A 15,073-nucleotide genomic window follows, 5' to 3' on the forward strand; every position below is an offset into this window, starting at 1 on the left:
TTATCTGTGTTAATGATGTAATGATGTAATTGTGTAATAATTGTTTGATTTAATGTGGATCCCAGGAAGAATAGTCTTTGTCTCTATGAAGACTAATGGGGATCCAAAGGACACAATAAACAATAAACTAGATTGTCTATATAAACTGATTTGAGGTGAAGCAAGTGAAGAGTTCCTGGGAATCCTCATCATGAGAGAACCTGACATGGTCACGAAGAAATCTCTGTTTTGGCTGTATTTCTTAAGGAAACTTCCCTCTGCCAGGTTCTTTTTAACTTTTACAGAGGAGAAATAGAAAGGAACCTTATATGAAACATTACAGACTGACATGGGATGTGCACAGCCTGGGACAGGAGGGATCTGCACTAAGTGATTTAAACCCAACAAAACATCACTGGTGAAGTGAGGTGCCTCCACAGAGCCCACAGTATACTAAGACATTTTGTGTACACCAAGGACCAAAAACATTTTTGTTCACTGAAATAAAAATAAAAACGAGAGTTTAAAAAAAAAAAAAAAAAAAGATAACTAACTGAAACTGAATTTTGTGGTTCTAAAACTAACTGAAATTATAGTGAAAGTGTCCTTCGTTTTCGTCTTTGTCAACTTTTTTCATACATAAACCTTTTGGTTGATATGAAATCTATTTCATCTATCTGGTTTTATGACTTGATAAACTTATTGGGGCTGAGATGGGTCAGACAAAGGAAATAAAGGAAACATGAATTGTGACCTTATTGAATCTGGCACCCAACAAATACCCCATTACAAAAAAAACTAAAACTAACACTAAAACTAATAAAAACTAAACTAAAACTAAGCATTTTCCAAAAAATAAAAACTAATTAAAACTATCAAACTCACTCTAATAACTAACTGAATTTTAAAAAAAAAAATTTACAATGAAATTAAAACTAAAAGTACTGAAAAATCCAAAAGTATTATAACCTTGTATTAGACCTTAGTCTTCATTAAAGGGCAAGATGAGAGGCTGCTTGTCTTTTGAGTAAGCTGCAGTTTTATCAGATCCTTCTCTGCAGCACCTGACTAACAGTCTAGATGTGATAAAACCTGCAGGACTTTTCCAGTCAAGCTTGGTGTTGACCAAGGTTATAATAGTTTGGGATTTTTCATCAGTTTTAGTTTTAATTTCGTTGTGATTTTTTGTTTTCAAATTCAATTAGTTTTAGTTCGTTTTTAGAGTGAGTTTGCTGGTTTTAATTATTTTTTATTTATTGGATAATGCTTAGTTTTAGTTTAGTTTTCATTAGTTTTAGTGTTAGTTTTTTTGTAATGGGATATTTGTTGAGTGTGAGATTTTAAAAAAGTCACAATAAATGTTTCCTTTATTTCCTTTGTCTGATCCATCTCAGCCCCAACAAGTTTATTAAGTCATAAAACCAGATAGATGAAATAGATTTCATACCAACCAAAAAGGTTTACGTATGAAAAAAGTTGACAAAGATGAAAACGAAGGACATTTTCACTATAATTTCAGTTAGTTTTAGTTAGTTTTGTAACCACAAAATACAGTTTCAGTTAGTTATCGTTTTCTAAAAAACTCTTGTTTCTATTTTTATTTCAGTTAACGAAAATGTTTTTTCAATTCTAGTTTTAGTTATTTCGTTAGCTTTTGTTAACTATAATAACATTGGTGTTGACTCTTTCTGACATATATATTATGATATATTACTCTCCATCTTAACAGCAGGAGAAATAATACGTTTTCCACAACAGTTTACAAAATAAACACCAAGAAAGGAAGCTTTGTTTCTTCCAGTGGCTCACCAGCAACATTATTCATCATCAAATTCAGCTTGGGTTGAGAGCACAAAGAGTGATTTGTATCAAATACAATGCTCTTAGTCTTTGATATGTTAAACAGTTTATTACCAGTAGCCCATGATAGTATTATCTGCATCTCTTTGTTAACAGTTGCAGTGATTTCATTAGCTGCGGGTGAATATTCTCATATAGTTGTATCCAGTGGCGGACTCAGACTGTTTGAAGGGCAGGGGCGAAAAAATAAAAAGGGCATATTCTGCACAACATGGAGCCCCGCCAGCACGCCAAATTATGATGCATCATGTATGATGAAATATTAGCATTAAGTTAAAAGGAGGTCCAGATCAAAGTAATTAATGATATGGTACAATTAAAAGTATCGAACCAAACCATCTAGGGGGGTCAGGAGGCATGCCCCCCCCCCCGGGAGAAAATTGGTACATTTTTAAGTAAAATGCATCTATTTTGTGCATTTTGAGAGCTAAATGAGAGCAAACATCTCACATAACATTATTCACAGTTGGGTGATACCGTATTATAGAATCTCTAGAGGGCACATCATCATAATTTATTGTATAAAGGGGCACCCTAGAGGGCAATCAATACGTATTTTCATGTGTAAAAGGCAGCCAATAAGGCACTTTCTCTCATTTTCACCACTCTAGAGGGCACTTTCGCACGCTTTTTCTACCACGGAGGCACCAAACAGGAAAAAGGGCACTAGAAAGGCTCTCATTAAGGCACGTTATCAAATTTTCTTGCACTAGAGGGTACATCATCATGATTTATTATATGAAGGGGCACCATAGAGGGCATCCAATCATTTTTTGCACGTTTAAAGGGCAGCCAATAAGGCACTTCCTCTCGTTTTCACCACTCTAGAGGGCAGTTTAGCGCGCTTTTTCAACCATGGAGGCATGAGGGGGGGCGGTCGCCCCTCCTGCCCCCCCTCTGAGTCTGCCACTGGTTGTATCCTCAGTATACATGTATAGGCCTTTTTTGAACAGCAAGTGGAAGATCATTATGAAAAGCAAAAAGAAAGTAAAGAGCCAGACAAACTTCCTTGTGAAAATCCACACTCAACATTTCCAGCGTCTGAAAGGTTCCAATTAAAGTGTGTGTTCTCTTCTACAACAATCTTATGAAACCTTTTATTCTCGAAGGCTTTCCCATGTTTTTATCTGAATCATTTGCGCAAAGCTTTTAAGCTGCACTTTATCAGAGGTGGTGAAGACAACAAACTAACTTTAACTGGCCAGCCAAATGGTTTATATGTAGATAAGTGATATGACACTTATTTCTACATGTATTGATGATGTCATTTTTATCCTCAAAAATCATGATGATTTATTTGACCTTTGACCCCAAAAACATAGTTACTGCATTGTAGTAAAAGGTTCTAATAGTAATGCAAAAAAAGATTGTTGTCTTCTTTCAGGTTTTATATTTAGTTTTCAGTGAATAAATATTTTTACATTGATTTTGTTATAAATGTATTTAAAAATGTTGAACAACTCTATTCAAAGATTTGAATATTTTAGACTTAATAATATAAAGAAATGTTATATTTTAGTCTTTATATCATTTCATCTCACTTTTTTACTTTTTTCCCTTTCAAATAAACATATAATTTCTGTTATTTTTATGTTTAAATTAATATATATATATATATATATATATATATATCCAAAGCAGACCGTGATAAATGCAATTACTGCTTGGTTTTGAGTTGGATTTTGTGGTTTTTACATAATTATTTCTCTGAAATAAAGCAAAATTGAAATCTAAAACTTTGTCACAAGATAAAACAGACATCAAAGAGTTCTTTTTTTTTTTTTTGTTATAACTCAATTTTGAACAAAAATGTAGTTACTGCAGTTAGACTTGGTAGGGAAGTATTAATGTGTACATGGTATGAGCACCTGAGGCCGAGAACAAAATGAGCCTGTCCAGAATGACAAACGTGGCTCATAAAATCATAGTGAAAGATCAGAAACCACTGGAATGTATTTATAAAATGCAGATGAAACAAAAAGCCCGACAAATTACATTTAAACCCTTTATCTGCTTTTTGAATATTTAAAAAAAACTACCCTTTAGATAGACACTGTACAGCCACTGCAGCAACCAAGAACATTTACAAAAAGTCTTTCATACCAAATACAGTAGCTGTAGTAGAGTAGCGCAACTGTAAAAGTGAAACCACTTAAAACTTCGCAGTACACTGCAAAAACCAACTGACAGAAATAGAAATAAATAACTAGAATTAAGCAAATACATGCTTGAAAAAAGTAAAATTATCTGCCAGTGCAGTAAGTAAATGTTTCTTTGGAAGAATTCTTGACATAAGTAAAAATACAGAGGCACTGGAAAAAACAATGATGTCTTGAAATAAATCCAAATATACTTATTTTTGAGGAATTGTGGCTTGAAAAGAACGACTGTAGTAACATTAAAATAAGTCAGCAATACTTGAAACGAGCACGTTCTGGTGAGAGAAAATGCTTTTGAAGTATCATTCAAACTCCATGCAACTAAAACTCTCAACTGGAACCAATATTATGGGTAAAAACTCACCATATTTAACAGTTGAATAGCTTGAAAAGCATGAAAAAGCTCACAATGTCAATTGTAAAAAGACTCTTTCAACAATAAGATGATTACATAAGCACATAATAATAACAATAATAATAATAATAATTAACCCATTGAAGCCTAGAAAGCGGATACATTGTTTTGTAGTATTTGTATAAGCTCTCAAATACTTTTTGAATTTCCTTTCTAAAAAAAAATCTATTATTTAGTAGAAGCGTTGACACTTCTGTTGAATTTCCAGAAAAACTTCAGGTTTTAGGGGCTTATTTTAAAAATCGGCCAGAGGTTTTACAGGCAGTTTTTACAGCTGTTTTAGGCTTCAACGGGCTAAATAAGCACGTGAAGTTATGGTCAGTAGGTAAATTATACTCAAAACGATATAATTAAGATACTATTGCTAGATATAAGAAGAAAATACTTGGCAAGCTTCATGTTTTTTGCAGTGTAGCTTTCAAATACACTTGGATTGACCCTCAAAACAAATACAAACTTCTCCATCTTGTCAAGCCACTGATCTGAAATGTTTCCCACATACATGTTGAGTGATAGAATTCTTCTCACCTTGACCAGAAAGAAAGACACTCCGTAGGTTTTCAGAGATCTGGCCAGCTTCACATAGCTGACTTTGGCCTCGATCTCAGTCATGTTCTGACAGTTTTTGTGCGCCTGAAGAGACAAGTGAAACAAAGGAATGCAACAACTCTTATGATGCTACTTCAATTCTGTGTTTTCCTGCATATAATAGTATATCCTGTTTTCAATAATACAGTTTCATTTTTGCTAAACACTAGACAGATCTTTGCAATACTACCCCCAAACATCAACACTTCCCCCCGCTAACTGTACATGTTTTTAAACTCAATACTGTGAGACTCAATTTCAATACTGGAATCTTTTCCTGAAATAAATATATTTATATGAGAAAAGAATAACAAACATTATAAAAGAACTAAATATGACAAACCCTAGTAAGGGCAGCAATTAAATATAAAGTAAGAATTTTTTTTTTACTTTATCGATATATGTAATATACTACTTTATTAATCCCACAATGGGGAAATCCAACCTCTGCATTTAACCCATCAATTTTTACACACAAGTGAACACACCATGCAAGGAGCAGTGGGCAGCACATTACTGCGCCCGGGGAGCTGTGGAGGGGGGTTAGGTGCCTTGCTCAAGGGCACTTCAGTCCTAGACCTGTCAGTACTGGGATTCGAACCGGTGACTCTCCAGTTACAAGCCCGATTCCTAACCTCGAGGCCACGGACTGATATGTTCTAATTCCACATCACATTTAAAAATATATCCATATTTATCCATATATTGCCCAGCCCTACTGGAAGGTAAAACAAAATGAATGCATCTTCAAGTAACAAACTAAATGAACATTCTACCGCCTATATGTAGTGATGACCAGAATAATGAACAATCAGATGAATAGGCAGAAGAGTGGAATGAGAAGAGACATGCTCCTGAAGCTTCAGAGTCCAGGCCTTACCTGGAAGATCTTTTTCTCTCCTTTGTGCTTGATGTACTCTTTGGGAAGGAACTCCTTTAAACTGAAGAGGAAAGAATTCAAATAGAATTAAACAAGCCTCGGGCCAGATTAACAAGCCTACCCTGAACAAAAAATTGGCAAATGATAACGAATGAAAGTGATGAAAACAGTGAATATGTGAATATGAAGGCAGCACTCACTCTAAGAATCCAGGCTTGTGTTTGGACTCGTTGTGATCTCCAAACTGGATCTGACACTGATAGCCTGCAAACTCACAGGCCTTATCAAAGGAGACTGGATGGGATCCATTCAGAATGTCATCACGGGCCTACACACACAGACACACACACAGACACAGACACACAGACAGACACAGACACACAGACACAGAGACACAGACACACAGACAGAGACACAGACAGACAGACAGACAAACAGACACCCAATAATAATTAATTATAAATCCATAATTCAAAATTGAAATTAGCATATGTCAAAAACAAAAGGGGAACACCTGATAATTTCTCCTGATTGTAAAAAAAAAACTTTCCATGTGGAAATGGAAAGAGGTTTCCTGGCTTACAGGCATGCCCCAGAGAGATTTAAGAGTCTATATGAGTAGTTTGTGTACCTGAACGTAAAGCAGGTTGAGCTGGACAGGGTCCCTGGAGTCCACGTTCTGATCTGAGTAGAAGAACTTCCTCCTCAGCAGCAACATCTCTGTCTCCTCCACACCCTGTTCCCTCAGCGTCCTGCCATGGTCCAACCAGTTCACTGAGGACAGACATCAACCAAAACAACTGACTTAGGAATGGCAAAGACCTGATTCCACAAAGTACGGACGTCCCAGGAAAAGATCTTGTCTGGATGGTAGCATAAGTTGCTCCAGAACCTGTATGTACCTTTCAGCATTAAAGGAAAGGAAAAAGGGGAAAAAAAGGCCAAATGTATTATGACCTCTTTGAATCTTGCACCCAACACATAGCCCATTCCAAATAAACTAAAACTAAAACTAATAAAAACTAAACTAAAACTAAGCATTTTCAAAAAAATAAAAACTAAACTAAAACTAGCAAACTCACTCTAAAAACTAATTTAAACTAACTGAATTTGAAAACAAAAATTCACAATGAAATTAAAACTAAACTAATGAAAAATCCAAAACTATTATAACCTTGGTATACAGGAGCACCAACATCTGGAAAATTCTCAAAATTATGAAATTCCTTTTCGATGATACTGGTTAATTGTTATTCATGTAAAGCAGGGGTGGGCAACCTTTACTAACTAAAGAGCCACTGTTGGCATAAAATAAAGAGAAAATCGCGGAATGGAGCCGCAAACCTTATATTGAGCCTAAAATAAAAATTAAACAGCCTAATAAGTCTAAATTAGCCTACCAACATTATTAATAGTCATATTGAGCATCTTTAATATGATTTTAAAAACTAGTCTATCTTGGGGAACTCAAAACTAAACTCAAAGTTGGCAAAATTTAAAGGTTAATGCGCCGGGCCGCAGACTTTCGTAAGCTATGAAACACATTTTAGTTGACTTAAATGTCCAAACTTTTTTAATATGCTGTAAAAAGGCTATACAATTTTACATTTGAAGAATACAAATAGTTTTTGGTCTACACCATTGATAAATGAAAATTTTAATGTAAAAAAAAATGTATAATTTTTTTGTCTCAGCCACGGGGAGCCCCTGCAGGCGGCCTAAAGAGCCACATGAGGCTCTGGAGCCACAGGTTGGCCACCCCTGATGTAAAGGGTCATTTTGGTAATAGAAATAATACAGTAAAATGATTAAATGTAAAAGCTTGCTACAGTGTGCGGGCTTGTGTTTTTCATACATTCATCATCTGTGTGGAGCTTCTGCTTCAGCTTCTCCATCTTCTTGTCGTCTCTCAGCAGAGTCTTGTCTCTCTTCAGGGTGCCGGTGGTCTCCTCCTTCTTCTCTTCACCGATGTCTCTCACCAGCGAGTACTCATCATAGTTTGTAATGCCTGATGCACAAACACATTCAGGTTAATACATTTACTTTTTAATAACATTTACTCATGCGTCTCTCATACTGGGTCTCCCAAGCCGACGGTTAACATCCAAACATAATAATAGGTTGTATTGTATTCTTACCTATGCAGCGAGGAAGAATATTTTATTGCAGTGGATTAATGAAAAAGTACCAACTGATAAAAGCTGGCAAAGAGTGGTATTTGATCTAGTGCCATTAGAGCAGTAGTTCTCAACCTTTTTGAGTCGCGACCCCCAATTTAATATGCATGTTGTCCGTGACCCCCGCTCACTGAACACAGAAAAAGACACAAATTGACCACAAACTGGTCAAAAAAAACACAACATGACCAAAAAAAGACACAAAATGACTAAAAAAAAAGACACAGAATGACCAAAAAGACACAAAATGACCAAAAAAGACACAAAATGACCAAAAAAAAGACACAAAATGACCAAAAAAAGGAAACAAAATGACCAAAAAAAGGAAACAAAATGACCACAAAATGATTTAAAAAAAAAGACATAAAATTACCTAAAAAGACACAAAATGAACAAAAAAAGACATTAAGTGACCAAAAAGACTAAAACACATGAACACTTTAACACAGTGGAGACAGAGCTGACTTCCAAAATGATTTGGCGACCCACAGAAATTATCTCGCGACCCCAATAGGGGTCCCGACCCCAAGGTTGAGAACAGCTGCATTAGAGTACCATACATGTATATTGCATTCAAAAACAGACCAATTCTATAAAGTGTGGGAACCCTATTTGAATTATGTAGAACCTGATGTCTCTAATATCATGCTGCAGGGATTTTCTTGACTGCTCATACTACACATTATTACTGTAACCCCAAGTATTATTGATACGGATCTGAGCTGATGTTTTTGTTTGTTTTTTGTTTACTTGTTTATTTGTTTTGCTTTTTATTTCTGTGAACCATATTATGTAACCATCCTTTACTTGTGAAAGTGAAAAATTAATAAAAATATAGTAAAAAAATAAATAATAATAATAACATTTACTCAGAAGGGGAGTTGAGTGGGTGATGTGTGAGCAGAGTGCTGCAGAGCTGACCTATTCTGGCACAGATGGTCATCAGCATGTCACTGACTATCTTGGAGTCGTCCACCATGACTGTCTTCACTGTGCCGTCCAGCATGCGGATCTTCAGAGGCCTCTGCTTCTTCTTATATTCCAGAGTGTCCTGAGAGGAAGACAAGATAAGTCAGGAATTTTCACATGTCATACTGCTGCTCATCCAGCTCCACTGGCTACCTGTTGCAGCCTGCATCAAATTCAAATCTCTAATGCTGACCTACAAAGCTGTCTCTGGTACTGCACTTACCTACCTGAACGCCCTGATACAGGCATATGCTACCTCACAACCGTTGCGCTCTTCCAATGAACGGCGCCTGGCCCTGCCACATGTTCGCCCAAGGCAATCCAGACTCTTTGCTATGGAAGTAAATCTGTGTCATCGGAGTTTGAAATAAAAAAGACGTTGAATTCTAGCACTGAATATTTATGCATTGAAATTATGTATCTGAATGTTTTTCAACGTTAAAAAATCAACCGCAAAAAATTCAACCGCAAAAAATTCAACCTCAAAAACTTAAATTCAACCTCAAAAAATTAAATTCAACCTCAAAAAATTCAACCTCAAAAAATTAAATTCAACCTCAAAAAATTAAATTCAACCTCAAAAAATTCAACCTCAAAAAATTAAATTCAACCTCAAAAAATTCAACCACAAAAAATTCAACCTCAAAAAAATAAATTCAACCTCAAAAAATTCAACCGCAAAAAAAATTCAACCGCAAAAAATTCAACCTCAAAAAAATAAATTCAACCTAAAAAAATTCAACCTCAAAAAAATTAATTCAAACTCAAAAAATTAAATGGCAAAAAAAATTCAACCTCAAAAAATTCAACCTAAAAATGTGCGTTTTAATTTTTTGCGGTTTAATTTTTTGAGGTTGAATTTTTAACGTTGAAAAACATTCAGATACATAATTTCAATGCATAAATATTCAGTGCTAGAAATTCAACGTCTTTTTTATTTCAAACTCCGATGACACAGATTTACTTCCATACTTTGCACTTCTTGTCCCCTGTTGGTGGAACCACTACCAGTTCCAACCAGAGCAGGGGCGTCCCTCTACCTTTAAAAACCACCTGAAGACCCAGCTCTTCAGAGAGCATCTTCTCTCCTAGCACCACATCACAACTCTACTCCTTAGAGAATTGTCACTAGCACTTATTGATGCACTAATGGCTCTTATCGCGCTATTGTTCTCCTTTTTTCCTGTAAATTGCTTTGGATAAAAGCGTCTGCTAAATGACTTAATGTAAATGTAAATTTTGTCTTCCAGGCTTTATCATCCATAACACTTAAATAAGACAAAACTGATTCTGAATTTCACCAAAGTACATTAAACAAAATTCCTTCAAACAAGAGGTTGTAGTTGTCGCACACCAGGCTTATAACAACACACACCTTACACCAAGGTTATTATAGTTAACGAAAACTAACGAAATAATGAAAACTAGAATTGAAAAAACATTTTCGTTAACTGAAATAAAAATAAAAATGATAACTAACTGAAACTGTATTGTGTGGTTACAAAACTAACTAAAACTAACTAAAATCATGGTGAAAATGTCCTTCGTTTTCCTCTTTGTCAACTTTTTTCGTACATAAACATTTTTGGTTGATATGAAATATATTTCATCTATCTGGTTTTATGACTTAATAAGCTTATTGGGGCTGAGATGGATCAGACAAAGGAAATAAAGGAAACATTTATTGTGAACTTATTGAATCTCACACCCAACAAATACCCCATTGTCCAAACTATACTAAAACTAAGCATTTTCCCAAAAGATAATAACAAATTAAAACTAGCAAACTCACTATAAAAACTAATGAAAACTAACTGAATTTGAAAACAAAAATTCATAACGAAATTATGACTAATGACAAATCCAAAACTATAATAACCTTGCTATATGTGTGTGTGTGTGTGTGTGTGTGTGTGTGTGTGTGTGTGTGTGTGTGTGTGTGTGTGTATAGAGTGTGTGCAGAGTGTGTGCAAGAGTGACTCACCCCATTCCTCAACATGTAATAGTCCAGAGCCTTTCCTGCCTCCAGCCAGATGCCTTTCTTTGGGTCTTCATCAGACAGAAACAGCCCATAGTCATTGGCTGCAGAAGGAAACAGAAATAAAGCGTGTAAGTGTGTTTCTTGGCATACATGCACATATGGCTATTTAGTCACTCTGGAGCTATTATTGTCTCAAGTACTTGCATTTCATGTAACTTTTCAAATACATGAACTAGCTTCCTGGTCAACGTTAGGTCAGTGGGTCTCATATCTGCTCCAAACATATCAGGTTTTAAATGTGACCTATTCTTTGGATCATTTTTATATGCTGGACAGTAGAAACTAGTTGTTGAGTTAGGCAACATCAGAGATATTGGCTTTAACTCTTTGTCCTAAATATTAAATGAGTCAGATGTTGATCCAGCAACACGGAGAGCTGCTGTTGAAATGGCTTATGTAACAAGACAAGACTCTGCATGCACTCCAGCTGATGTGTCTCTGGAGAGAGGGCTATTCATTTTTAACTGCAGCACTTCTGCACAGCCTGTAATCAACTAGACAAAAGGTACAAGGCCACAAATAATCTGCTTTCAGACATTCTCTACCTTGCGTTAGGGTTTTTTTTGTACACATTGTGACTTAACCCTCTATGGTACGCATTATGAAAAAAATGTTTGGAGAATCTTTATTTGTCTTGAAATAGACCAAATAAACATAATCTGAAGATTTTGGGGTTTGTTGCCCGTAGGCAACATTGTACCATACGGTGCAATGTGAAAAAGAAAGTTTGTAAAATTTATTTTAACATTATTTATTTCATAAACATGTGTAAAAGATTCAGTTGTTTCAACAGGGTACAATACATAACATTTTAAATTTAAAAACATTATAAAAGGACATTTTTTAACTGAATGTTGCCTGAACCAACGCCCCATTGAAATGATTTTCTTAAAGTTTATGAAACTATCTAAAATGAAGGTTTTCTCACCTATGAGCAGGAATACATTTTTTTCAAGATGGAAAAGGGCCAGGAAATGACGTTTTGAGTGATTTTTTGTGGCACAAAATGGCAAAGCTGTTCCCTTTGAAAAAGTCTGCAAAATAGGGTTTTAATATGGCCTCCTGGAGATCATGTGACAAATTAAAGCATTGCTAGTGGTTCCCTATACTCTTCCCTCTTTTTTAAAGTATTGCATCACTCAAAAACATGCATTGTATAAACCTGACAAAAATGGATATTTTGCCTGAGAGCAACACCGTACTATCGAGGGTTAAACTTCTATATTCACCATCTTTCCGAAATTATTGTTTCAGTATCTAAAGACAATTTGTGATTTTGACTAATAAAGTGTTTTTTTATCCTAACAGCTACTTGCAGGTGAAGAGAATAATGTTGCTCATATTGCGATGGAATGCTCCTGTGTGACCACTGTATATGTTCTTACTGACTATAACCTGAGCCACTTGGAACTGGAAGTATTTCTGGCCTTTAATGCTTGTTCTTTCCAACATGAGGGCTCATTATTATCCTTAACATAAGTACCTAGCTTCTCTCCTTCACCATCCCCTACCGTCCACCAAGTGCTATTTATATGGATGGAACCTTTCAAAGAAAACATGTTGAGTGCTCCCTAATCCAGACAAGCAGACAGATTGCCTGACATAGGCCAGGATTATTCTAATAATAATAATAATAATAATTAGTCCAAGTGTTGTCTGGCCTTGTCAGAAAGCACAGTGCTTAAAAGTGTTCTGAAAAGTCGCATCATCTCTCGGACATCCATAACTGCATACATGGAAAATGACAGATATATAGTAGTAATAACATTTTTTTTTAAAAGGAAGACATAGAAAAGGCTGACTGGGGAAATGCATGTTTTAAAGCCCAAAAACAATCAGTACCAAGGTTATTATAGTTAACGAAAACCAACGGAATAACGAAAAATATTTTTTTTTTTTGAAAACGATAACTAACTGAAACTGTATTGTGTGGTTACAAAACTAACTAAAACTAACTAAATTATAGTGAAAATGTCTTTAGTTTTCGTCTTTGTCAACTATTTTCATACATAAACCTTTTTGGTTGAAATGAAATCTATTTCATCTATCTGGTTTTATGACTTAATAAACTTATTGGGGCTGAGATGGATCAGACAAAGGAAATAAAGGAAACATTTATTGTGACCTTATTGAATCTCACACCCAACAAATACCCCATTACAAAAAAACTAAAACTAACACTAAAATAATAAAAACTAAACTAAAACTAAGCATTTTCCAAAAATTTAAAACTAATTAAAACTAGCAAACTCACTCTAAAAACTACTTAAAACTAACTTGAATTTTTTTTTTAATTTGAAAACAAAAATTGACAACGAAATCAAAACTAAAACTAATGAAAAATCCAAAACTAGTATAAACTTGTTCAGTACTAGAATGAAATTATTACAGTACAAATGGTAGATGAGAACACACATTTACATTAAGTTAAACCGATGGTCTCCTGATGTGCCAGACACGTGCATTAAGTGCTCAGAAGGAAAGGGTACTCTGTACCACTGCGTACATGGGATTGCCCAAAAATAAAAAAAATATTGGAAAGAACTAGCTATGACTTTATCTGAGATTGTTGGAGTGAAGATACTTCACCAGGCAAAAAATATACTTGGTATGTATCCAAAAAACTTTATTGTCAATCCTAAAAAGTCTACTTTAATTGGTTTTGGACTCCTGTAGGCCAGGAGGATGATCGCTCTCTTTTGGAAGAAAATGGATGTGCCCTCGATACATGTGTGGATAAAAGGAGATGGCATCTTGTATTGCAGTAGTTCTCAACCTATTTGAGTTGCGACCCCCAATTTAACATGCATGTTGTCTGCGACCCCCGCTCACTGAACAGAATCTCACACGCACAGTTCAGATCACCCAAAAAAAGGAAACAAAATTACCAAAAAAGACTCAAAATGACACAAAAAAGACACAAAATGACACAAAAAAGACACAAAATTACCAAATAGACACAAAATTACCAAAAAAAGGAAACAAAATTACCAAAAAAGACACAAATTGACCAGAAAATGATCAAAAAAAGACACAAAATGACCAAAAAAAAGACACAAAATTACCAAAAAGACTAAAACACATGAACACTTTAACACAGTGGAGACAAAGCTGACTTCCAAAATGATTTGGCGACCCCCAGAAATCATCTCGCAACCCCAAGGTTGAGAATAGCTGTTTCACTTGATTGTTAAATCTAGAAATAAGCATGTTGAACAATTAAAATAAGAAATTAACTCTTAAAAAAAAGCTAAACTATCTAACACTTCTGAATCTAAAGGTTTTTTTTACCTTGGTAAGAAACAAATAATTGTCAGTGCACTCTGCTCGGGCCAGTTCATCGCTGCTTGCAGCTTTAATTGATCTTGTTTTAAGAGTTAATTTCTTATTTTAAGCATTCAACATGCTTATTTCTGGATTTAACAATCTTAATTTAAGAAATCAAGAGAAACTATCTGTCCATGCAGCGAGATCATTTCCCTCAGATTTAGTGTTTTTATCTGGTTTTTAGACACACCTTTTTTTGCAGTGTACTACTTCACATGTCATCTATGCATCCAGGTCTGGGAACGTGTTGGGGGAGCAGGTTTCTTTTCAACCATCCAACAAGCAGTTCTCATAAAGTATAATTGCATCCCAAAAGTCTTATAATGTTATTTGTATGTCTGTGCATGTGTGTGTGTGGGGGGAGCAGAAAGAGAGAGAACTCACGCTGGCCGAGCTGGGCCTCAGGAACCCTCTCCCTGATGATCCGGCAGGCATCGTACACCATGGTGGAGGGCTCAAACTGCATGGTCTTCACCACGTTCCCCACACCGATCTTTAGTGACAGGGCCACCATGATTGCTGCTCTGCACCTCCACCCAACTCACACCTGCATGATGGTCAATAAAGTAGTTAGTTGAGACTAAGTCATCTTAAAACAATCAAAGTAGCCAAATATCACATTCATTATACCGTCTAGTCACTATAGCATTGTAACCATCATATCATCAGTATAATTAC

At 35.3% G+C, this 15,073-nt stretch overlaps 1 protein-coding gene across 1 annotated transcript in view; it reads right to left on the bottom strand.

Moving 5' to 3' along the window:
- tln1 (talin 1) overlaps nucleotides 1-15,073 on the bottom strand; it is a 122,633-nt gene that overhangs the window by 75,076 nt on the left and 32,484 nt on the right. The window contains exons 3-10 of the mRNA XM_059357594.1: nucleotides 14,780-14,942; nucleotides 11,012-11,109; nucleotides 8,980-9,109; nucleotides 7,737-7,889; nucleotides 6,513-6,655; nucleotides 6,082-6,209; nucleotides 5,882-5,942; nucleotides 4,942-5,046 (exon numbers count right to left, since the gene is read on the bottom strand). Coding sequence (XP_059213577.1) covers nucleotides 4,942-5,046; nucleotides 5,882-5,942; nucleotides 6,082-6,209; nucleotides 6,513-6,655; nucleotides 7,737-7,889; nucleotides 8,980-9,109; nucleotides 11,012-11,109; nucleotides 14,780-14,909 — 948 coding nt within the window. The 5' untranslated portion in view covers nucleotides 14,910-14,942. The remainder of the gene's footprint in view (nucleotides 1-4,941; nucleotides 5,047-5,881; nucleotides 5,943-6,081; nucleotides 6,210-6,512; nucleotides 6,656-7,736; nucleotides 7,890-8,979; nucleotides 9,110-11,011; nucleotides 11,110-14,779; nucleotides 14,943-15,073) is intronic.

Source organism: Centropristis striata, chromosome 19 (genome assembly GCF_030273125.1).
Source record: "Centropristis striata isolate RG_2023a ecotype Rhode Island chromosome 19, C.striata_1.0, whole genome shotgun sequence".
Taxonomy (NCBI): domain Eukaryota; kingdom Metazoa; phylum Chordata; class Actinopteri; order Perciformes; family Serranidae; genus Centropristis; species Centropristis striata.